This window comes from Capra hircus, chromosome 14 (assembly GCF_001704415.2).
Source record: "Capra hircus breed San Clemente chromosome 14, ASM170441v1, whole genome shotgun sequence".
NCBI lineage: Eukaryota > Metazoa > Chordata > Mammalia > Artiodactyla > Bovidae > Capra > Capra hircus.
In genome coordinates, this window is record NC_030821.1 from 89,755,235 (window position 1) to 89,781,185 (window position 25,951).

The 25,951-nt window shown below is 39.2% G+C and overlaps 1 protein-coding gene across 2 annotated transcripts in view; it reads left to right on the plus strand.

Annotated features, from left to right (window-relative positions):
* ADGRB3 (adhesion G protein-coupled receptor B3) overlaps positions 1-25,951 on the plus strand; it is an 883,764-nt gene that overhangs the window by 856,226 nt on the left and 1,587 nt on the right. For both annotated transcript variants that reach the window (XM_005688755.3, XM_018058811.1), the window contains 2 exons: positions 9,485-9,520; positions 19,757-19,861. In XM_005688755.3, the coding sequence (XP_005688812.1) occupies positions 9,485-9,520; positions 19,757-19,861 (141 nt within the window). The remainder of the gene's footprint in view (positions 1-9,484; positions 9,521-19,756; positions 19,862-25,951) is intronic.

Below are 25,951 nucleotides of genomic sequence, written 5' to 3' on the forward strand. Positions count from 1 at the left end.
CCCTGTTACTGTTTTGTATGTGACTTTTATATTCTTTACCTTGAAATTTTTCCATAAACCCACTATTTATATGGGCTTCCCTGGTGGCTCAGTGGTAAAGAATACACCTGCAATGCAGGAGACGTGAGTTTATTCCTTGGGTGAGAAAGATCTCCTGGAGAAGGAAATGGCAACCCGCTCCAGTAGTCTTGCCTGGGAAGTACCACGAACAGAGGAGCCTGGTGGGCTGCAGTCCACAGTGTCACGAAAGAGTTGGTTATGACTTAACAACTAAACAACAACAACGACACTACTGATATACTGCATATGTTCAGTATACAGTGCAATACATGCATTATTTCATATGCATTTCCAATTGTTTTAACATGACAAATTATTTCCCATTACATTATAGTTGGTTGCCTGCTCTTTCTATCAGATGTTTGCTGATAATCTTAGGTTCTAGTGTTCAAAAGTGCCCAGAGCAAATTACCCCTCCCTTCTCCCCACAAAGCTGTGCCTTGTACTATGTCAAGGTGAAAAGAGATCCTGAAAGTTTATAGTAACTTGTGTGGTATAATTTTGAGGTTCTTCCCAACTGAGTTGAGGAAATTCTAGACCAAAATAGGCATGCAGACGAGATCTGGGATAAATCCCTAAATTCTAAATCAGTGTTAAACAAAAGACAGTTTCTGAGGAAAAATCATTCCTTGGAACCATAGGCATAGGGGCGGTGAGTCCAAGTTGAGTCCTGAGTGGCTAGAGCTCCCTCAAGACAAAAACAGGCCATCATTCTGAACTAGCAGAAGGGCTACTGTGTCTGTCTCTAACTGGCATATCCCCGACAGTCGCAGGTCTGTGACAATAATGACCACGTAAACACAAACCACATAACATTTATTCAAAGTCAGAAAAGTTTCTCAAAGAATTTCAGTGATTATGAATATAAGAACATAACGCCATAAATAATCATAATGACCGTATGAGGTTTTTCTACATAGAATGACTCTTTAAAATGTGCCAGAGGGGTTAGAATGGAAACATTACAATATTTTGCTTTTCCTAAAAATGTTTTATGTCTAAAAGCCTAAAAACCTTTCTGGGTTTGATATTGTATAGATTGTGTGTGCTTGAACAATAGACTGGGTTTCCGAGTGCTGCTTTGTTCCATGGTAGTTTTTCCAAATCTCTGTATTAAATATAAGCATCATGTATAAGTATGATTCAGCCAAAAGCTCTGCATTTAAATGACTTAGAAATCACAAGGCTCACATCTTGAAAAGGAAGGAAATTCAGGATTCAGAATGAAAATTCAGTTTTTCATTTTCATTCTTTCAAAGAGTTTAATAGTCAGTAATTGCTTAGGGTGACCATTTTAGGAGGCAGCTGAATATATAGATGTGGGCATGAATAATAAAATTAGCATTTATATAGCATCATTCATTAGCTGATCATCAAATCACCTTAAAATATGAATTAATTAATCTTCACAACATCTCTGTACAATGCATAAGTTGTTCTAATCCTTGACATAAAGTCATTTGTTCAAGGTTACCGTGCAAGTGCACAGAGAGGCCGGGACCTGAATCTTTCTATCCTGACCAATTTTACACTGACTCAAAGAGACAGTCATGTGCCTGAATGTTAGCATGAGAGTCACTTTACAAAGTTCATTTAACCCAGGTCAGACACTTGGTCATATGGAATAATGACATGGAATGGATGAAGCATAGATGTGTACAGCTAGCAGAGTTTGGGAACAGGACTGTGGCAATGAAGGTCCAGTCTGGTGTGATTTCCTCTGAGGACAGAGTGAGTGGTTAACTGCCACACTGTCTGTAGCCAACCATCAGGGAAGATGATATTCTGACGCTAGAGGAGAAGCGGAAAGATGCCTAGAGCATCAACATGGAGCGTGGGGAGCAGTAGTAGCCAGGAGGTGTCTTGAGACCTGGAGAGCATATGAAGACAGAAGGGAGCAGCCCTCCGACTGACATGAGGCTGTGGCGCAGTCTGAGTCTTCCCAGAGTGAGAAAGAAGGGCCCAGCCTCAGGGGCCTCTTGCCTGGGAAGCTGGGGCAGCAGAGGACAGCCAGATGCCGCCGGAGCCTCTCAAGGGTGTCATGAAAAGATGTTCACAGTGATTCAGAAAGTTGCCTCCAGAAGAGTGGGTGTTCACAATTTGCTGAGGTGGGAAGTGGTGGGGGGAAGAAACAGAAGAGGGTGAAAGCTGCCAGTGCTGCCCAGAATACAGTGTTGCTGAGGAGAAGTGCAGGCGAGGATCAGCAAGAGGCAAAGGAGAGAAAACAAAGCCGAAGAGTGGGTGGAAGTGTTTATTCAAGTAAGCAGGAGGCACCAAAGCGAGAGGGCAGCTCCCCAAACCCAAGGCAGTGCCCGCAGAACAGGCTCGACCTCCAGGGGAGCCTGTGCAGCTAACCTCCAATTATTCCATGCAGAAAGTTTCATAAATGCATCGAGTTGTGTTTTTGTTTTGTTTTGTTTTTGGCATAAAAGCACACCCAACTTCTCTTCCCTCTTAATACTTTCTGGTTTCTTTCTTTCACGAAATATGTTAGCTGCCATTTTCCAAACTGTATCCATTCCCAGAATGGACTTGTTAAGCAATTCTGAAAATTTTTAATTTCCACAATTACGGATTCATTGCAATATGCCCATGGTAGAATTTCTCATGATGGCTTCAGGCCTGGATATCATCTAGTTGCTTTTCTTAAAGCTAAGAAAGATGAGGTTATTATTAGGATTTAAGTAACAAAATGTGTCGAGTGAATGGTGTGTATATAGACAACTACAAGGCACTGTGAAGCAAGCGAGGAAAAGAAGGATCTGTATTCTCAAGCCATTGAGGACTGTGAGATACAGTTTAAACCTTGGGTTGTGGCTTCATTTTTATTTTTTTAATTATAGATATATCAGTGTAAGAAGATAAGTCAGTATTTGTTTGGACTCATGGCACACTGCTCTTTACACTATGTCTGGTAGCTGGTATATCTAAATAGGACATATTTCCTCCCTCAAAATTCTTCTCAACTTGGGTGTGGCTCCAAGTCAAGAGACCCCCATCCCCCTGGGTCTCTTGGGGGTTGATGCAGGCTTCTGGCTAGGTGAGAGGACTGGCCGCGAGGGAACACTGTGAGGCTGGAGGCTGGTTAGAAGAGGGAAGCCAAGGTGTTTCTCCTCCTCGCTCTGCTTTGGGCAGTACCTTGTGTCTTTATCTGCAGTTCTGTGGTGCCTCCAGTCTTGGCTAGATGCCTCAGCCCCCGGGGTCAGGTCGCTGTGCCATCTCCCTTGTTCGTCCCTGTGGGAGGGGGACACTAGCTTCTTCTCCTGTGAATCCCTGGGTTCCTCTGTGGCCCCTTATGTGGCTTCTCGGCTCCTCCATCACTTGAATTCCTGTGAAATGCTTTGCTCCAGGGTAAGCACGTTAAGTGGTTTCTCTTATTCTCCTGACATATCTGGCCTAAGCTTTTCTCATAACTAAACAGAATTAGATAGTCAATCGTACAATTGCTGTTTTAAACAAAGTTTTGCTGCTCCAGGTTTTCTGAGTATTCAGGTATAAATTTAGTGATGTATCTCAAAACACGCTCAGCCAAATCTCTCTCAGTTTATAAGTGCGTCAAAAGGGGCAGCATTCTGTGCTAACTTTTTATATGCCAGTTTTCCTCTGGACATGAATTCTGGAGATCTCAATATAATGGTTTTGAAAGGTAGAACACTTTAGCTATAATGTCACATCATAGGTGCCTCACTTATGGCTGCAGTGAACATCAAATTGGATAATGTATGTGAAAAATCCTTTGAAAATTGTAAGGAGCACTTTAGATGTAAGGTTGTGTGATTATTATTTGATTACCATTATACCTTGAATATTGCTGCAGAAACTTGATTGCTATAATTAAGTCAATATTCAGGATATTAGACAAAATATTATGGCCATACTTGGGAACTAGAGACTCCTGTCACTAACGGAAACAATTATAGAACTGACCATTGGGCAGAAGCATCTTTTTCTTATGTAACCTTTTTTCCCACATGGAGCTGTGGTGAAAGAAAGCCTTTTCCTTCTTCAGTGTTTTGTTTTTGCTGCTGGGTTAGGGGATTTTGTCTTTTATGCAGGCGCACAAAATTAGGCAAGCAAAATTAGCTCTAATAAGTCATTTTTCAAAATGAATGATTCTCGTTTCATTTCCTCAGATATTTTGAATGGATATGACATCAAAGCTTTTTCACTTGAGTGAGTTCATTGCTCAGTCTGTAATGGAAACTTTTAATGGCAGTCATATTGGCATTTATTAGTCCGTGGAATTTATTCCTCACTGTGAATCTTCTAGGATCTTGTCCAGCTTAATCTGCAAAGACACAGACAATGAAGTATTTCCTTTGAGAAATTATTTATCATTCTACAAGATTTCACTGTGCAGAGACACCTCTGTGCACATTCTATTCCCCTCAGTAGCCCCATACTGGTGGGCATTTTCTTACTCAGAATTCATCCTAAAGAATGTTTCCTTCTATTAGTGACAGGCCTGCACTCCTCTAAATGGTCTTGATCCACTTGGCTGTCAGCTGATCTATTCAAAATGGTTTCCTTTGTGTATATAGTCCGCCTGCTTATACAAAATCTCCTGGAGTCTTCCTGAGAAAAATAAAACCAAAAAAAACAAGTCACATTCTTTTGAATTTGTTTGGCTTCCATAATGAAGCTCCTTCAATCTTTCAGCAATAATTTTGTGAGTGTCTACTACTGTGCCAGGCCCTAGGCTAAGGTGCTTGAGATATAAAAGTGGTCAAAACAGATGTGGATCCTGCCCCTTTGGTGAATAAACCCTATGAAAGAGATAGAAGGTGAACTGTTAACAAATGAATAATCTGAAAGTGTGCTGTGCTGGGCAACAACCGTGGAATGTGTGAGAGAGAGGCTTCTTTAGATGAGGAGCCCTGAGAAGGCTTCCAAACCTCCATAGAGTGAAAAGTGAAGTTAAGAAGGAACATGGTTTGTGAGGTGCTAAGGGATCAGGTGATGTTTCAAGAAAAAGAAACTGCGAGTGAAGAGGCTCTGAGGTAGGAAAGAGCTTGGAATGTTCTCATAGGGTTAGAAGACTTGTGAAGTGAGGGGCAAGCTTCTTATGGAGTTGGAGTAGAAAGAAGAGACCAGATTTTTTAGAGCCTTGTAAAAGAAGAGAAGCAAATGAGACAGAGAGAAGCATTTGTCCTGGTCATTTATCTATCACTTTGATAGTGTGGAAGAGAGGATTAGGATCCCATGGCAATGGGAGAAGGTGTAGGACAGAAAACGGGAGGACAGTTAGGAGACCACTGAGGTCATCCAGATGAGAGAGAAGGGTGTCTTTAACTATGCAAGAGAAGCAGAGGTGGAGAAGATTGGGCAGATCAAGATGTGTTTTGAACATAGTACAGATGGGTCTGCTGGTGGATTTGATGTGCAGGATGAGAAGTGAGAAGAGGTGAAGAGTGATGCCAGAGAGTCTCACTCGACAAACTAGATATGCAGCATTTCCTGTGATGGGAAGACATGGGAATAAAACGTGTTTGCAACTTAAGAGATGGCATTTAAAACCATGGGAATAGATGAGTTCATCCAAAAGAGAATATGAGAAAAAAGACAGCTGTGCAGCTCACCATTTAGAAGGCAGGGCGATGAGAAAGAGCCAGCAGTGGAGACTTGGCTGAGCTGCAGTACATAAGAGGGAGGAAAAGAAAATAAATGGAAAAGCTGAGACAGATGAGTGCTTTAATGAGGAAGTGATTAACTCTCAAAAGCTTCTGAGAGTCCAGTAATATGAGGAGAGAAAAATAACCTTGGAAATAGACCAGATGGATCTCTTCTGAGACCTCAATAAGAAGAATTTTAATGGAATATTGAGGACAGAATACAAGTTGGGATGAGTTCTAAGTGGGAAATTAAGAAAAGGAAAGAGCATAGAAGAAACATCATCTACTATGGCGAAAAGGATAATTTGTATCAAGTTATTTGGGAACTTGGGGCATAGAGAGAGGGGTATTTTTATCTTCATAAAATATGTTGGCACCATCCTGACTTTTCAGTCTCTGGGTTGGGAAGATTCCCTGGAGTAAGAAGTAGGAACCCCCCCCTCCCCCAGTATTCTTGCCTGGAAAATCCCATGGACAGAGGAGTTTGGCAGGCTACAGTCCATCTGGTTGCAAGGAATCAGACATGACTGAGTATGCCTGCAGCCACATCCTGACTTATTTTAAATTTATATGTAGCATTTCTTCAATTATCAACGTATCAGAAAAGGTGTTTTGACTTGATCACTTTTCTTCATTGATTCTTATCTTTTAAACATGTGACAGTTATTTCTAACCACTTTCCTACCTTATAATAACACTCAGAGAGCTCAGAGGTATATTTGAATAAGCATGTAAGGCAGTCACAGTTTCCACAGACTTCAGTGCTTTGAAAAACTCTTCCACACACTGCAAAACAAACTGAGAGATGATGAGTGTTATCATGAGGAAGTGAAGAACAGAAGTTAACACTCTGGTCCTTCCATTCCATCACAGATTTTCCAATGCAAATACTTCCTTAAGATAAAATTGATTTTGCAATGGGAGACCCATCGCGGAGTGAAGTCTGCCACTGTGTTGTTGCATCTTGGCTCACAAACTAGCCCATGTTAGAATCACTTTATCAGACTTTTTTCTCTTTTAAAATATAATTGACATGTAGCAGTGCATATGCTTGACTCTGCTTCAGGCTTGCAAAGCATCTCATTCTCCTGCTGTCATCCTGGGGATGACTGGATCCTATAACGTTATTCTTGCTGAGTTCCAGGTAAAGTCAGCAAACTATCATATGAATCTTGGCTATGAACCTTGTACCATGGGGTAGTCACTGGGCAACAGTGGAGAAAAAACACAGGGTTTTGCGGTCAGAGAGCTGAGTGGGAATCCTAGCTCATGCGATTACTACCCTGGTGAAGCAGGCGAGTTATTTGAACTCTGGTCCTCAGTTTTCCTCATTCATCAACAGGGAAAATGCATAATTCTTTCCTAACCAACCCACAGGCCAGCTAGCATGTTCAAACGTGAAAGCACTTTATAAAAGGTTGAAACACTTGGTCAATATTACAGATATTTTATCACCCTTGGGCTCTAAAAATCTGCCACATTTTTTCAACTCTTGAATTTCAAGTCTTCACTGCTGAATTTTCCAGCCTACCTACCCCCTTCCCCCCAACTATCTTTTGAACTTATTTAATTGAAGTCTGCTTCACCTACTCATTTCTTAGCCTAATCCCTCAAAGTTGCTAGTTCTGTTATACCTTTACATTATAATGTGATTTTAATGAAATGAAACAGAAACTTATTTATGGATGTATATCCATTTCCTTTCCCATATTTCACAGCCACATAACCGGCACCTGCTCTCACAGGGAGAACCCCTCTCTGCTGCTCCTCTGGGTTCCCATCTTTTGCTGTTGGGCCTGAAGTCTGGAGCTTACAGTAATATGTATCCACCCGCATTTCCGGTTCTTAGGCAACACACTGTTGCATTCAGAAACAAGAAAACAGCATATAGCTGTTAGGATCTTTGCAACAGAGAAGCCCTCAGCCCATGCAGTGGAAGGGCCTCTTTGCTGGATAATTGAACCTTTTCCATCAGGTCTCACTATTTAATTTTTAAATGAAACCCAAAGCGCGTGACTAATGTTCTGTAGTAATTGCTTAACACTAAGTGTTTCCATGCTTGAATTTTGCTGTATTAGGAAAGAAATTTGCTTAATGTACAGTTGCAAAAGTGTCCTGGTGAGTCACAGTGCCGAGAAGGCAAAGCGCCCAAGAACAGGAGGGATGCCCTGACCTTTGGTCTAACATCTCAGAGCAAAGTGGATGCAGGGCGCTGCAGCCTGGCTCATACATCACGGGCAGCTGAAACAGCGGCGGGGGTTGGCCAAGGAAGCCTGGGTTACACGGCTTCCCCCACACACCTCTCCTTCCAGAATGCCCCCGGAACTGGGACACAGAGCAGAGCTGGATCAGCAGGGTGACTTTCCTTTGAATAAAGCAGTTCCTTCTCTGCCTCTCTTTGACTGTACTGAAGGATTTGATACTCAATCTTAAGCAGCTCACCAAAATTAAATTATTTCAGAACTTTTAAACCTTTTTTTTTTTTTTAAACATAATCTTTCTTTGGTTATATCACCTTCTGTTTACTGCAACATGCTTTGGAAAGTTGGTTATCAGGAAATGTTCAGGGTGTATAGGGACAATTTTAACTCTGCAGAAATTTAGTCATGTTTTCCAATGAACTGCATTAGTTACTTTCTTTCTCTCCTAATATTCAACAGTTGCAGGAATCTCTCCATTATCTTGGACATGACTCCCTCAGGTTATTGAATTTCACACTATAGCTATTAGGATAGGAGAAGAGGAAAGAAAAAACAAACAAGAAATTTTATATATCTTCCCTACTGCCTGGATAGTTCATCTTTTTAATATTTATTAATTTCCTCTGTTTTTCATTCCTACTTTCTCAAACAAACAAAAAAAGCCTGTGTTGGAAACTTTTGAGCTCCAATAATTTGGTGGACATTTTCTATATTTATCAGATAGCTCCTTCTATAGTAATTCTAAGAATTCAGTGAATGCTTTAGAGAAGATGTTAAGAATACCTGCCCTATATTAATATTAAATAATCACATTAATTTCATTTTAACCATGTTTCCTGATTTTATCAAGACATTTATCTATAACTAGATTCAGGAAGTGTTTAACAGATTCTGAGGCATAGTGAGGGATTTGCGTCTACACCTGTGTTCTAGGGGGGTGTAGACTGTTACTTGTTTTATTGTGCTGTGCTTAGTTGCTCAGTCGTGTACAACTCTTTGCAACCGCATGGACTGCATCCTGTCAAGCTCCTCTGTGGGGATTCTGCAGGCAAGAAAAATAAGAGCAAATAATTTCATGCCTAGCTCTGAGAAAGATTGTGCTGTCAAGAAGATTACCAAATATGGAGAAATTTGTGGATGAGACCTATAGAGAATTTTGGCATGTAGACAGAAGGTTAGGTAGAATTTGGTAGAAATGAAGGTTGGGGGGAATGATGGCTGGAAAGTGCTGAGATGACTGGATGCTTTTCCTCCACAGCTTTGAATCCTTTGTGTCTGTAAAGTAGTTTTGCTGTAGTAGGCCTCAAGTTTCCTTCAAGATTGAACTTTTTAAGTGAATTTTCCCTTAAAAATTTCTCTGTATTGAAAAAAAAATTAGACTTGAGGCCAAGATAAGAAATATATTATACATTTATATTCTTCAATTTTAAAGGAAATCCAAAGTGAAAATGGAATAATGTGGATGGCATAGATTGAGATTATAAAAATGTTGAGATTCTTTTGTGAAGGAAATGTTTATATCACAAAGAAACAGGGTTGAAAATAATCATTTTTATTTTAATACTAAATATACTTTTTTGGTTTTTCTTCTTTTTAAAAAATATCTAACAGAGAAGAAAATCACGATATTCAGACCTTGACTTTGAGGTAAGTAAGAATTATTTTTGTTTTCATTTTAATTACTTGAATTTGAAATTGGTGTAGAATTACTTAAGCATATTACTCTGTGCAGCTATGTAAGAGTTCTACATTTTTTAATTAAAATGAGAAGCCCAATGTTTTTCATTAAAATCCATAATGTATAACTAGTTTTAGAGAAAAAAATGTAAGTTCTGATTGCTTTAAATGTGTGCTGAGTCTGAGATATTACATACAATTAAAGATTCCATTTCATAATGCTAAGACACGTGGGCTATTTATGGTGAGAGTTGAATCTGGTCAATTTGTTTAAATCCCTCAGTTTGTTGGGAAGCAGGCATTTTAGCTTCTGGATATTCTAAATATTTTTCATATTTAAAATGGTCATGTTTGTTCTACTTCAGTGATGATGTGAAGAGCACCTGTGAGGGGTCTTTGGCTCGGTAGCTAGGTTTCCTTGGGACTGACTTGCCAGACTCAGGCTCCCTGTGGTACATTACAGACTCGTCTTTCCAATAGCAAGTGTTGTTTCAACGTGCTCCTCTGTTTGGTAAATGCTTTTTCACAGATATAAACAAGATGAAGATGTTCATTTTCCAATTTGCACTGAATTTATATTGATGCTGTAATATTGATGCTAGAAATTACTGAAATCATACCATTTGAGCAGCTTGTGCTAAGCACAAAATTAATGATGTTTGAGCATCACATAAAATGCACTTCTGCATCTTGATAATTGGATATGATTCATAGCCTGCTGACATAATTGGATATAAAGCATTATCAATTTTTCCAGCATATTTGTACTGTTGTGATGCCTACATAGAACCTAATACTCTTAGCTGATATCCTAAAATTTTAGAAGCCTCCCAGAACATGGAAATTCATAGTTCAATCATTTCATTTATGTAGATGACTATTGTAACCCAGCAATGCATATCAAGTATGAAAAGGGAGACAGTAGTTTCTGTTTACTACAGTGGTGAGCAAGCCCAGAATTTACCTTGAATAGAGTCTAAGAAGAATTGGATTTTTTAAAGACATATTTTAGTAGAATTTGTACAAGATACAAGATAGTGATGATGAGTCTGACTTCAATGATGATATGGCAAGTTTTAGTAATGATGTGGCTCAATTGCATCAATATTAAACTGGCACAGGATGGATATTTCATTATAGCCTAAATTTTTAAGATAAAAGTATCAAGACTGTAAACTCAAAGAGAAAATAAGCAAAACTCTTCACTTTTAGATTCTTTAGTACCTTTTAAGGAACAGATATTTTAGGGTTTTTTCCTATTAATTCTTCAGGTAGCCAAAAGAGAGGATCATCCTGTATATGTACCTGATATATGTATGTGTGTGTATATATTTATGTATATTTATATACACAATATATATGTGTGTGTGTGTGTGTGTGCATATATACATATTCCTGAAAGCAGTTAGTTGTTGTGTTAGTAGGGAAGGGAAGAAGTGAGATTATCCCACTAGGCATCACTGATAAAATATAGTAAAAATCTAGATCTAAAAAAGCCTTAGTGTAACCAGCTAAAGTTGTGTAATTGCCAGCACTGAAAAGAAATCTATGTCCTTTGGAAAATTAGAAAAACTGTTCTTTTTTTAAACTTTCTCTGTGGCAACTGGTAACAGACTCCTTAAGCTGATCTTTCTTCCTGTGCTTTGGATTCCAACATATAACCAGGTTATTATCAAAACATCTGCTGATAACAAAAAGATAACGAAAAGTTGCGGCACTGCAACTCTGGATATTTTCCTGTGCTCTTTAATTACTTTGGTTCTTGCATGACTTCTGTTGGTGTCAAGTTTTGCCAGAAAATGTCTTTGATGTATGATTTGAATGGTTTAATACTACTCCCCTTAGTATATGTGCAACCACAGTTATATAACAGATGTTTCATGGACTGTGTCCAGAGAAATTATCGCTGCATTTAAATGCTGATGAATTTTAATACAATCTATCTGTTCTCTATGGATAGTCCTTGAGGAGGAGTCCAAGTTGTCTCCTCCCTGTTTTAATTCAGGCTGGATAAATTAAACATGTTGATATCAAACTTTCTGATAACGCCCACCTGCGCCTGCTAGTTTTACCACACAATGGCCAACTCAGACATTTAAACCACTGCCTGACAAACTTTGCCTCCTGGATGCCTAAAAGCATCTTCCCTTCAGGTGAAGGCCTCACTCACTCCCCAGAATCCACACATGATAACAACATTCTCTTAACTCACATATCCAAAAAACCCTGTGGGTAAGTATCATACATGGGAGGAGCCATTTCACAGTGCTGATCTCCAAGACAGCATTGAGCAAAGGACATGGCAAGTTAACTTGTCATAAAACTGTAGAATATAGATTCTTACTTTCTGGAAAGTATACAGAAATTGCTGTATTATTGACCTTATGTTTTGTGACCAAACAGTCTATTAAATGTATTCCCAACTCTAAGCAGAGAGGTGGTACAATACATATGTAACCCTCCAGTAAGTGTTTGCACGTGAGTGATGAAAACTTGAATTTTTAATCTGATCCACTTTAATAAAACATGGTCAAACACTACATCTGAGTTGGAGCAGAGAGCAGTATAGAAAATGGACCACAATGGAGGCAACACCTCAAAGATAGCCACATTAGACTTCAAAGATATCCATGTCATATATAATTCAAGGAACTAGTAATGTCAGATAGAAATCCCCAGAAGGGGAAAAGGCATGGAGGTTGCCCTTGCATGTTTAGTGAGCAAGAAGCACGTCAAAATTCAGTGTAACCTGGAGCGTATGGAAGACAAGAACAGACAAGAGGAGGCAATTTATAAACCATCTAGTGAAGGGCTTGTATACCTTAGGAACAATTTTTACCTAATTCATTACTAAAAGTCCCTGAGTTTTTTCTGTTGTATTTTGTTTTGTTTACTTTTAATGAGGGATTTTTTTAGCTCTGATCTGGGCTATGGAAAGATGAATATGGCAGTAATAGGGAGGGGAGATGGTAGTGTGGTGAGGGAGGAAGTTGAAATATAAACTAGGGAGAGGAAAGAAGAAATGAGCATCCACCTCCTAGAGGCGGTAGGAAAGCAGAAGTGAGGCCGCTCGGTCATGTGCTACCCTTTGTGACCCCGTGGACTGTGGCCCACCAGGCTCCTCCGTCCATGGGATTTTCCAGGCAAGTGTACGGGAGTGGGCTGCCATTTCCTTCTCCAGGGGGTCTTCCCAACCCGGGGATTGAACCCGAGTCTCCCACATTGCAGGCAGATGCTTTACCCTCTGAGCCACCAGGGAAGCCCAGGAGGGCAGAGGTGGTAGGATAAAAGGACACTGAAGAGTCAAGGTCAAAGGGCAGCGAAGCCAAAGAAAGACAGCTCTGCAGGTCTGAGCCTGAGCTTCTGCTAGTAGCACAAACAGATCCAGGGAAGCCAAGGAGACATCTAGCTAGGATGAGTTGTATTTTAGTACTTGGGGGATTAAGGCGCCTCATATTATGTGAAACTAAAAATATTTGGCAGGTGGTTTAAACTGTCTGTCTTGGAGTGAGGACAAAGCTCAAAGAATTCTTAAGAATACAATTACAAACTCCCTTCCTGAAACTGTAATATATATATTTATCATTTCCATGTTAAAAATACATAGACAGAGGTGTCTTTTTTGTATCTTCTCTTGCAAAAATGTGAGGATAAACCTTGTCACATTCTTCCATGGGAACCATGCAGCCTCTTAAACACACCTTAGAATGTGCCTTTGAAGTTCCTGGTGAGTCCCCACACCCAGTCAATCCACGCTTCTCCCACTTGGCAGAGGGCACAAAACAGCACAGACCCTGGGTGATTGTGACCTGTCTCGGTGGGCACTTGATTTTATTGGAAGATTTGGGGGAATATAGTCAAGTAAGATAAAATATTATTTTATACTAATTTTGTTTTATTTATAAATGCAGCTAAGCTGTGATATAAAAGAAAATATTTATATTAATTTCTAAATTGAAAGTATATGATTTCTTAGAAATGTCTTATTCACAAAAGACCCCTTCATGCTTTGACCCAACCCTTAGCCATGTGTGCCTTCTGTTATGCAATCAGGATATTTTGGGAGGAAAAGTTTGTGCACTGAAAACTTGGCTATATGCTTCTCTTCTAGCTTACTAAATTTAAACTACTATTGCAAAATTATTTATCTGTAACCAAGTATAGTCTGAGTGATAGCAACTGTCACTCAGATATATTTATATGTATGTATATATATATATATATTGGAGAAGGAAATGGCAACCCACTCCAGTGTTCTTGCCTGTAGAATCCCAGGGATGGGGGAGCCTGGTGGGCTGTCGTCTCTGGGGTTGCACAGAGTCGGACATGACTGAAGCGACTTAGCAGCAGCAGCATATATATGTATATATATGTATGTATGTATGTATGCATGCATGCATATATATATGTGTGTGTGTGTATATATATACATGTGTGTATATATATACACACACCTCTTTCATTTTTTTGTCTGGTTTCTTTTAAGCCCTGGGTACGTATTTATTCAAATAGAAACATATTTGACACTGTAATGCCAGGCATTTCAAGGGTCAACAGATTCTGTCTTATGGGTACACTGGGACTCTGACCGAAGAAAGGTACCTAAGTCATCCCCTTCCCACAATATGACTTTGAGAATCAAGTTTAATTCCTGTGGTATGTGTTGTTTCCTTCACATGAGTTTTAGCACCACTGCAGACTAGTATTCAACAGCCCACGCTGGATTAATGGCAACCCACTCCAGTACTCTTGCCTGGAGAATCCTGTGGACAGAGGAGCCTGGAGGGCTGCTATCCGTGGGGTCGCACAGAGTCAGACACAACTGAAGTGACTTTGCATGCATGCATGCATTGGAGAGGGAAATGGCAACCCACTCCAGTGTTCTTGCCTGGAGAATCCCAGGGATGGGGGAGCCTGGTGGGCTGCTGTCTATGGGGTCTCACAGAGTCGGATACGACTGAAGCGACTTAGCAGCAGCCACAGCAGCAGCAGCAGCTGAATTAAAGCCTCACATGCAAAGCAGCAAGAAGAAGAAAAATAACCCTAATTTTATACTAATTATATGGACAATGGCAGAAGAGCTCTATAAGGCCAAGTGGTGTCTAATTCCTAACAGCACACGATTTCCCAGCCCCATAGTCTAAAGTTTATAGTTGGGAGATTCTCCAACTTTTTCTAATCATTTCCTTCCATTTCTAAAAAATTAATATATGCAGTGGTAATACCTAATCTGTAATTCAAACTTAAAGAGATTCCAACTCTATAATTCTAGACTCTGAATTTGGAAGAGAAAACCTTCAAACAGGAGAGAAGGCGAGGTTTGTGATGGCCTTCTGTGCCTGTCTACCTATGTATCTATGACACCTCATTCATTTAATTTATTCCGTACCTGTCTGTGGAGCACCAGCGGAATGCCAAGCACTGTGCTGGGTGTCAGGGATTCAAAGTTACTGCCCATAAGATGTTCAGAGAACAAGATGAGGAGAATAGCCTTCAAGCCAAAATTGCAGTGCTTGCTGAGACCATTGCAGGGTGATTGATATTCACAGAGTTCATGAGCTCTCAACAGAAGCCCTCTCATCCACCCTCAATTTTTTAATCTCTTTTTCATCTGAAAAATGAGATGGCATCATCACAAACTTGGATAGTCTGATAAAGGATGCTCCCTGAATCCATGGGGTCCACCTAACGCAGCAGCATGCAGAGAGAATTCACTTGGATTCAGAATGGATTCAGCTTCCCACCACCTGTGTGAGCTGCAAGCTTTACTGACCTCTCAAGTTAAATCTCCTAATCAGTCAAGTGAGATAATGACCACTACCTCCCAGTGTTATTGTGAGGATTAGGAAAGATAATAACAGCTACCTTTTCTTAAGTGGCTCTTATCTGTGTGCTCCAGTGATAAGTGATTTAGAACCCTTTTTAAATCTTCAAAGCAATCTTACAAGGTTATTCTGACAACTGAAACTCTAGCTAAAGGAGATTTGAGTTTTTTGTCTCTTACCATACAACTGGAAAGCCATGGAACTAAGACCCAAATCCAAGCTTGTCCAGATCTAAAACTACTAGCTTTGACAAGCATTTAATCAAGGAGACCACCTGGAATATAGTAGGACCTCAAGACATGAAGTTTATTTGCATCCTAATTTTTCTCAAATATCTGAAATTTCATGAAAGTGCTTGACAGCATATCAGTTCCCCCCTAATTTCAAAATTAAAAGGCCACAAAGACTGTCTTCCTTAAGTTACAAAGATATAAATGAAGGATAAAAGTCCTATTAAAAAAGCTATTTGGGAGACACTACATTTGTTCAGTTAGGTGGCTGGTCCTTTTAGAATGGGATAGCAGCACAGCTTTGAAAAAAGGCATAGTGATAATAATCTAAGTGAAAGTGAGCTTTGTCTAGTAGCTGTCTTTATTGCAAAAGATGCCTGTAATATCCGACAGGCATTATAACTAAAGGAACTGATTTTTATGTGGTGTTGCCAATTAGAATATATTTGACTATTTAAATACTCCACTTATTTAAGTTGCAGTTTTGTCACAGAAATCAATTTCTTTGCAACACAAGATGTTTGGTTCACAAAAGAATGAAAAAGGTAAATGGATAAACCCTAAGGTCAGTAAAAGTCCAGAAAGGAAAAAACAAAAAACCCCAAGAACAACAACAGCAAAAAAGCCAAATTCAGAAAGAGCCATCAAAATGGATCAGTAAGATTTATAAGTATGAAACTCTCTCATTAGGTAATTAAAATCATCAAAGCTGTAACTGCTTCAAATAATTAAATATTTAGGCAAACGAATAAGGCGAATCCCATATCACCTGTGACAACTAAAAGTGCAGCTTAAGTTTTTATCCCAGAACATCACTGGGTTAGACACTGCCCAGTATTTACTGTGATGCTGGCTTTACTGTCCATGGATCTTTCCCCACTAAAAAAGCAAAAAGACGTACTCGAGTCTTTGAACAAGACAATCATGCCTGGAAGGTCACGCTGAGACTGAGACTGATACACGAGCTGTCCCTTGGCAACCGTAATGTGGTACCAGCAGGCCATCACTGCTATGGTGATTTCAGGCTATGACAAGGTGGTAGTTTCAAACGAGGCTGATCTGGCTTGAGGATGTTTTTGCAGTTATCTTTCTAGGTAGGAAGGGGCCCAGATTTCAGCATCTTAATTTTTCATTTGATTTTATATTCATTTCAGAGCCCTTGAGCTTTATTGTTCAGAGTAGCTTTTATGAGCTTCTGGAGAACATCATAAACTTTGGTTACATCAGATTGGTGCCCACCATATACATAAGAATGTCATAACAATCCAACTCTTCAAAATCCACCCGATTCAGAAAAAGGTGCTCCTCATTCCATCAGAGCATATGATTTAAAAACGCCTATCAGTATCCTTATTTCCATGGGATATATTTGATGCTTGGCTTTATTAAACGGATGCTTTATCCGTTACAGGATCTGGTTGCAAGAGACAGAGTGACTTTGACTGATAGACAAAAGAGAAATTTGTTGGAAGGATACGTAAAAATTCACCTCTTGGCAGGGGATGGTCATGACCTTGATTGACAGTTTCCCAAAACAAAGTCAGACCCCTCTCATGAGATAAAACATGAGTGGAAAGAGACAGCCCAGACCAACTCAGCACAGGGCCACCTCAGAGCGGGCAAGTGGTACCAATAACATCAACCATCTTAGAAGAGAATGAGTCCTCTTTGGAAAGGAATGATCTCCCTGAGGAAAGGGGATTGGGGCATAAGATTAAAAATTGCAGTAGGAATTCTCTTTTATAAAACAGGAGAAAAAAAAAACAAAATGCAGGAATAACTGATTTGAGAATTTGCAACCTAAAAATGAATATGTAGGACTTCCCTGCCCATCCAGTGGTTAAGACTCCATGCGTCCAGTGCAGGGGATGTGGCTTCAATCCCTGGTCAGGAAACTAAGATACCACGTGCCATGTAGCATGGCCAAATGAAAAAAAAAATTAATATGTAAATATTTTGGAATCTGAGTCACTTGGATTTCTCTTAGCAAATTCCCCAATCACTCCTATAACAGCATGTCTTGTTTTTCCTCACCACAGTCTAATTAAACTATGTGATTGAAGTGTGTCCCCCATTATAGTGCAAGCTATAAAAGGGCAGCGACTCTACCAGATTTTGCACAGTATTGTTACTTCAGTGTCTAGCTCAATATGTGATGTCATGAATATGTATTAGCTGACAGAATGAAATCTCTTTAGAGAAACGTGGGTACTATGACATCACTCCTACTGCACCCTAACACAAAATAACTATGTGATAAGATTCATTATCATGAAAAGCACTATATGGTAGTTCAAGCCAAAGTCAGTATACTGACGACTGTAGGGGTTTTTTTGTTTGTTTTAAAGCACTCATTGTAACTCAGACCCATAATTTAGACAATGTCTTAGGACCAGCTGCTGCCTGGGAATATTTACCTCCCTCAGGATAGAATGTACAGCGTTGTTTGCCAGCTCCTTGGTCCTCAGAATCCCTCCACTGTGTTGCTTTTGCAAATCCTCGCCTCACAGCAATCTGCATCAGCCATCACTAGTCAAGTGGTGTATGCCCAGTGTTTCTCTGCAAATCCTACAGATCTGTTTCTTGTATTCTCCCCAAAACTGAAGAGAGGTAAATCACCCTGCAGCTTCATGCTGTGTTTATGCTCCTTTCATGAGTGATGATGCCGTGTTCCCATCCTCCCCACCTGATTCATCAACAGCAAACTCTTGGAATTCAGAGGAGCCGAGGTGGAAATAATCCAGGAGAGCAACACTTAAAACGGCCGAATACTCTCATATTAAAGTAGGCTAGTGAAAAAAGAAAAATTAGCTAAACAAAGCATTGCCTAAACACAGATTCATTAAATATAGGAAATTAAAGTTGGCTTAAGAGAGAACAGGCCTTTTTCAAATGTTAAAGATACCATTTGCATTTTTCTTTTGCCTTTTTTGTTCTCCAGGAGATAAAAAGTTTTCTACACGTGTCTTTTGAGAACAAAATTGGGCATTATAAATCTTTCCCCAAAGTTGCATTTCTTTTTCAAAACAAATTCTTACTTTTGAAAATATTTGGTAATTAAAACAATAGACCAAATGTTCAAATCATAGCTCAGACATGAATATGGTATACGTACTCAGTCTGCCAGAGCAAATGATGAGTTATGAAGCCCATGCTTAAAAAGACTATAAAATCTTACATAAACATGAGGGCATAATCTTGGAGAATCACCAAAACTTTGATATTTTAAACTTTTAAATATCACAATTGAGGAAGGTATTTTCTCCTTTAAAATAACACTTATAAATACAGGGGAACTTTTACCCAGCCCTCCTTTGTTAGTACTCTTTTAAATGCTCTGTAATAGAAAAAGATTCAGCTCATGATACTTACCCCAAGGTCATTTTTATTTCTGACTCTATTTGTTGAGTTGTGATTAAGTTGAAGAAAGGGTATAATTGGGGATGAAGAATATTAATGTATTTGTATCTGTGGTTTTAGAACCTCATCAACCACACAATTTATGCTCTGAATTCTGATTGTTAAGATTCTGTACCATTTTGTAAACAAATATATGAAACTTCTGGGTCAGATTTTCCTTCTGTGAAGCTCAATCATTATTCACAGGGAAAGTGTAAGATTTTTAGTTCTAACATTATATTTCAGACACTTTATTGCTTTGAGTTAGCTTTAATTGGCATAGCCTGGGACTTTGCTCCCTCTTTAGTAGAGCCAGCCAAGATTTTAGTGTTCATAGAAATGAAACATAAAAAGTAATATTTCCCATGACAAGCACTGAGAGACTCTGGTGCTTTACAGTCTGAAATTTTTAAGCATTCTTTATATTGTAGCAATTTTTGTAAAACAGCTTTAACTTTAAATGATGAAAATCTTACACAGAAAAGACTGCTACATTTTTATTCACCCACAAGAGAAAACTATTTTTTGCTAATCTTGTAAGTGGAAGAAAAAGCCAATTCTTCATGTTCTAGAAGTGCTGACTATAAGACAAGGGCTTGGTGCAGCTCATTTGCCTCCGTGGCATCTTATGGGACCTCCTAGTACCTGCAAAACTTGATTTCCCTCCCTTATTAGTGTAGTAAAATATTAAATCTCTTTTTTAAATGCATAAATCAGATTAGAAATGTGAGCCATCATACTTTCTTTTGCAGAAGGTTATGCATACAAGGAAGAGGCACATGGAGCTGTTTCAGGAACTCAATCAGAAATTTCAAACTTTGGACAGATTTCGGGATATACCAAATACAAGCAGTCTGGTGAGTGTACATCGCTTCATTGGTACTGGTGCTATCTTGGGAATACAAGAATGGAAAATTGAAAAAAAAAAAAAAATCCCCCAATAGTGCTTTGAATTGTACTCAAAGGCAAATTAGGAGTAACAGAATTTTAAAGTTTTTTGTTCATATTTCAAATGTTCTCAAGTATAAGGTCTAATTGGAATGAGTTATATATTAAAAAAAAAAATGTGCTGGATTCACCTGGCCCTTTTATAATCAGAGCTAAAAGCCAATTAATTCAAATTTCCAAAGAGTTGATTAAATATTTTCATTTGAATGCCTGGCATTTTAAGGTCATAACATGTAACGTATATAACCTATATAATATAAATAAGATGTATTATAAATATATAACATGTAGAAAGAGAGTTATTACCTGAAACTTGAGAGGTAGGTTTTCTCCCAGAGTTTCAGGATACACATCAGCACTGGGGGCTTTGATCATTGGTTTTGACCACTCTCTTCACTCAGTTCTTCTAACTATAATCCTAGCATAGGACTTAATCAAATACAAGGATACTTGGCAACTGCTATGTGCGTGGCACGGTCAGAGCTCCAGAGAAGGCTATGTCATTATTTGTGAGAGCACTGGATCATGGGTCTAGAAATCAGTATGATGTCTCCACAAGACATTTCAGTTTTATGATAGTGCAAAAGCAATGTGCATTCAGAAGAAGTCACACTTTACATTTTGAATTTTGGTGTGTTCCTTGGCTAGTGATGTGTGGTCCAGTATTCTTCCATGATGCTGGGCAGGGACAGAAATCCACAGGTCCCAGTCAGCCCTGAGACCACAAGGATGAACAACCACACATTGACAACCGTTCTCTACCCAGACAGCCCCCCTGTTTTTCACTTTCAGTGCAGTATTCCATAAATTACATGAGATGGTGAAGGACAGGGAAGCCTAGTGTGCCACAGTCCCTGGGCTCGCAAAGAGTTGGATATGACTTAGTGACCGATCAACAACAAAGCCTGGCTAAGCTATGGTGGTCAGTTGATTAGGTGTACTGAATGCACTTTGAGCTTGTGTTATTTTCAACTGTGATGAGATTCATGGGAATGAACTTACCATTCATCCATGGTAAGTTGAGGAAGACCTGTACTAGAAAGCTCAGCCAAGAACTATCTGAGTTTGAGCAAGTTACCCAGCTCAATTTCTGAAGCTCAGTTTTCTCCTAAACTGAGCATAGAAAGTAGTCTGATAATGTGCCCCTTGGACCTTGACAAAGCGGAGTGGCCTTACCAGCCACTAGCTAACTCTCTGTCTCAGTTCTGAGAATTAGAGCTGGGATGGCCCACCCTCTGACCACTCTTCTCTCCAAGTATGGCACTTTTTCTCAGCTTCACACGTTTGCAGACCCTGGCCAGCTGTCCTCCTCCCAGCCTCTGGTGTTCTGAAATACACATCCTTTGAGGTGTTTCTGGTCACCTTCTCATGCTAGTAATTCTTTCATATATGTATGAGTCTTAGTCCTGGCTTTCTAATTAATGCTATTCACTTATCAAGAGGAAGAATTTATGTGTCTTTGTGTTTTGCTTGTATTCCTCTTAGTACTAAAAAGCATGATGGCCATACATGGTAAGTTATCAATAAATGGCCACTCTTGATTTCTTACATGTTACATAGTTTAATCTGCATTTGTTAAATGAAATATTATAGACTTTAACTCGTCACTGGTCTCTAAACAGCTTGTGTATATCAATCGATTTTCCTCCATACAGCAAGAATCATGCATTATGTGAAATCATCAACAGGAAGCATACAGAAAACACTGTATGTAGTGAGTGGTTCTTTCTCATCTACCCACCCCCGCCCCACACCACCAAATATTAAACTGTCAATTTTTAGGTAGCAGGAAAATGAAAATTTCACCATTGAGATTAGCTCTAACCTCATTAGCTACTCATTTTGAAATCCTGAAAGCTAACATTGAAATGAATTGAAGAAAGTTCTTGTTTTCTTTTTAAAAGGAGAAGGTTATGCTTACAAATTTGAAAGACTTGGGCAACAGATACAGCTGGCTGACTGCTATAATATGATTGTAATTTCCCCTTGTATGGTCTGGATATTAAATCATTAATGGCACAAATATCTGTATCTCAGTTTCCTGACAACCAAAATAGCATCCTAATTACAGCACATCTCTGCAGCAGCCTGCCTTTTCTAGAAAAGATTTATAAATATTTATCATTTGGGAGGTTAGGAGTGGGGAGGATAGTTGTCAATGCTGCTTCACTATTGTCCTAAATACATGTGAACAGAGGGAAAAAACACCCTTATTCCATTTTGATTAATAAGGAACATGTGAGTGAGTTTATTATCCTATAATTCATAGTGGCATGTTGCTAATGAAACAGTGCCTAATTAGGTGGAGAAAGAGATTTTCAAAACACAAACCTCAATAAAGTCTGTTTCCTTTTTTTTTTTTTCTGGCTACTAACTCACAACACCTGCCTTTCAATGCAAATGACTGTAATTATGTAGAATCTGGGGAATAAAAGGGAAACCAGAAGACCACTCTATCTCCCTGCCTCTAGGCAGGACAGCACCTGAATCTCCTACAAGGAATAGGTAGGGTTAACAGCCCCATCACGTATAGAATAAGCATAGGGGTCTTTCACTTTTCCCCTAGAAAAAAAGGTTGGAAGAAGGAAAGAAAGAAGAGAGGGAGGGAAGAAAAGATCAGTGAAGGAAGGATGGAGGGGAGAGGGACTTACCCATCTGTCTTACTTACCTGTCTGCCCTGGTGAGGAAATTTGGGGAAACAGACACCATGTTTCGGGTGGCTCTGAATTCTCATATTCTATGAATGTCCTCTTTCTATTTGTACAGCCTAAGACCACATGAGCATTTTTGGAAGCCTCATGCATGTTGGCTTATATTGAGTTTATAATTTATTAGTCCTTTATCACACGTGCTTCAGTTTAAGTACATCTCCATTCTACACTTGAGCTCAAAAACAAATAAATGTAATACAACTGCATCAATTCAGGAACTTATTCTAACTCTGAATTTTGTATCAAGATTCAGGCCTCCATTGAAAGCTTTCCTGGCCCAGGTGGCTCTCCCTGTGGAATTCAGTAACCCCCATAGGCTGTTCCAGGGTTGATCGTTCCTTGGACCATTGAGCAGGTCACCGTCTCTCCATGACAGTCCATCACCCGCCGACCACAGAGGAAGATGGGTGGCCCAGGGGCGCTGTCCCCCACTTCCGGCTTCCTGCCCTGCTTGCTGGGTGTCGTGGTCCTTCTCCACTCAAGGGTGTCCACACGCTTATGAGCCGTGGTGGGAACCGCAGCTCAGCAGGGAGTGCTGTAGGTTGCCAGAGGAGATGAACCTCATTCTTTAATGTATTCCTAACTCAGAAATTCAATCAGCTGTGTACTGGCAACAATACTCTTTGAAATTAGAAACAAGACATCCTGACAAAGTTTAAAATTAGCCTTTGTATTTCCTGTATCCACAGTGCTAGATCTTTAAAACATAAAAGGAAAATCACACTTATTCTAAACGTGATGAAACGCTTAATTATATTTATTAGAGTATCGTTGCTTTACAATGTTGCAATGTTGTTAGTTTCTGCGGTACAGAAAAGTGAATCAGCTATGCACACACAGACACATGTATCTATCCCCTCTTTTTCAGATTTCCTTCTCGTGTAGGTCATCACAGAACACTGAGTAGAGTCCCCTGTCCTAGACAGTAGGCTCTCACTGGTTATTTTATACATAATATCAATAGGGTATATATGTCACTTTTAATCTCCCAATTCTTCCCACCCTCCCTTCCCCTGTGGCGTCCATATGTTGGTTCTCTACATGTGTGTCTCTCTTTCTGCTTTGTAAATAAGATCATCTATACCATTTTTCTAGATTCCACACATATGCATTAATATACAATATTTATGAAAGTCATTTTTAAAGCAAATGAACTAGCACTTTATATATCTTGACTTCTTTTATGATTGAACTAATTACCTTTCTGTCAAACTTAAGATTCCCTGAAAGCTCCTTGAGACAGCCCTCCTCCAAAATGGATAAATCCACTCCATGGCTTGATTCAGCAGAATTTCTGCCCTTGAACCCTTCCATTGATGACTGATGGTTTTGATCCCTATAGTGCCCCCGAAGGTCCAACCATTCCTCATTGCCTACAAAATAAATTCCAAATTGAGAAGTAGCCTGGCAGACAAAGCCTCTTAGGATCTGACTTTCAGTCATCTTTGCTTGTTTTTTTTATTTTTCTAATAATCTTTTTCACTACAACTGAAATAAATTAGTCTGTGTTCCAAGAGGCCATTTCTGCGCTGTCTGGATTTGAAGTTAGTACACATACTTTTCCAGCCACCTGACCTCCAGCCACTCATATGTCTTCCTGACAAAGTGCATCCTTCTCTGCCAGGCCTAAAGTCACTTTCCTCAAAAAGGTCTCTGTGCTCTCCACAAAAGGAAGCTGTATTGCCTCCCTCCTCCAAACTCCCACAGTACTTTTTCTGGATTGTAGGTGTGTTTATATCTATATATTTTATACCTCCACTTAACTATCAACACCTTTATAACAAGTATAATTACTATCTAGTGAGTATTTATTGAAATCAAATATTATGCTCAGCTTCTCCACTTTTTTTTTTTTTTAATCTTTGCAACCCATAAATTAGGTGATGAGCTGCATCTGTTGCCAAGTCCTTTGGCCCAAAAGACAAAGCATACCTGTTTTGCAAATGTTAAAGCTGAGGTTCAGAGAAATGGAGTCAGTTGTTCCAGGTCACATTCATATGGAATGGAGCAACTGGATTTGGACCTGTGCGTACTGAGCTCTAAATCTATGTTCTCTCGTGGACCATGTGCTTTTCTATATTTGATGTATCACCTTTCTCTCCCGAGCACCTAACATGATGCCAGCATAGAGCAGCTGATAAAGAAACATGGATTGAAAGGAAGCAAAGAGGGAGAGAGGGAAAGAAAAGAGAGAGAGAAGGGGAGAATTCTAGGACTATAATTCATGAGATGTTAGGGTATTCAACTAAATCAGAATTAACCCCCTGTACATGCCCTAAAGTTTTACTTTTTATTAAATCTTTACTATTAGCTTTTTTTTTTTTTTTCTTGTATGTCCTCATGATTAAGGCTAACAAGTGCTGGAAATAGCTAACATATTGAGAATTTTAATAATGTCATTTCTACTTATACGCATATATATGGAATCTAGAAAGATGGTACTGATGGCAGCAGTGGAGATGCAAATATAGATAACATACTTGTGGACACAGTGGGGGAAGGAGAAGGTGAGATGAATTGAGAGAGTACAATGGAAATATACGTATTACCATATATAAAACAGGTAACCAGTGGGAATTTGCTGTATGATGCAAGGAGCTCACACCGGTGCTCCATGATGGCCTAGGGTGTAGGATGGGGTGGGAGGTTCTAGAGGGAAGTTTAAAAGGAAGGGACATATGTATACCTATGGCTGATTCATGCTGATGAATGGCAGAAATCAACACAATATTGTAAAGCAATTATCCTCCACTTAAAAATAAAGCAATTTTTTTAAAAAAAGAAAAAGAATCTAGTTATAAATATTTCTATAAGCCGTGTCTTTTGACTATACTGGAGAATGATGTTTAATCTGCTGAGTGGAATCCAAACAATTATTCAAGTACATGTTTTCTATTCCCCCTGCTAATTGATTGTAGTTAGTTGAAGGCCAGAATTTGGGTGTGGAGGGGTAAGGAACGGATTCAACAACCAAGAACTGTTTTCTTCTTCCTAAGGAGATTTCAGTCATGATTCTCTTCTTGTCTTTGATGTTACGCAGTTTAGTAAATCCTGTCCAAAGCCCCTCACTTTATAGAAAGCTTTAAATGTCATTTATTTATTTATTTATTTACTTTTCATTTTTTGTAGTGTTTATTTATTTTTTAATATAAATTTATTTATTTTAATTAGAAGCTAATTACTTTACAATATATTGGCCAGAAGTTAGCATTTAAAATAAAGCAATTTTACTGCTAACTTCTAGCCAATATCAGGATATGAAAACCACAAATGATGTCTGTTCATGCA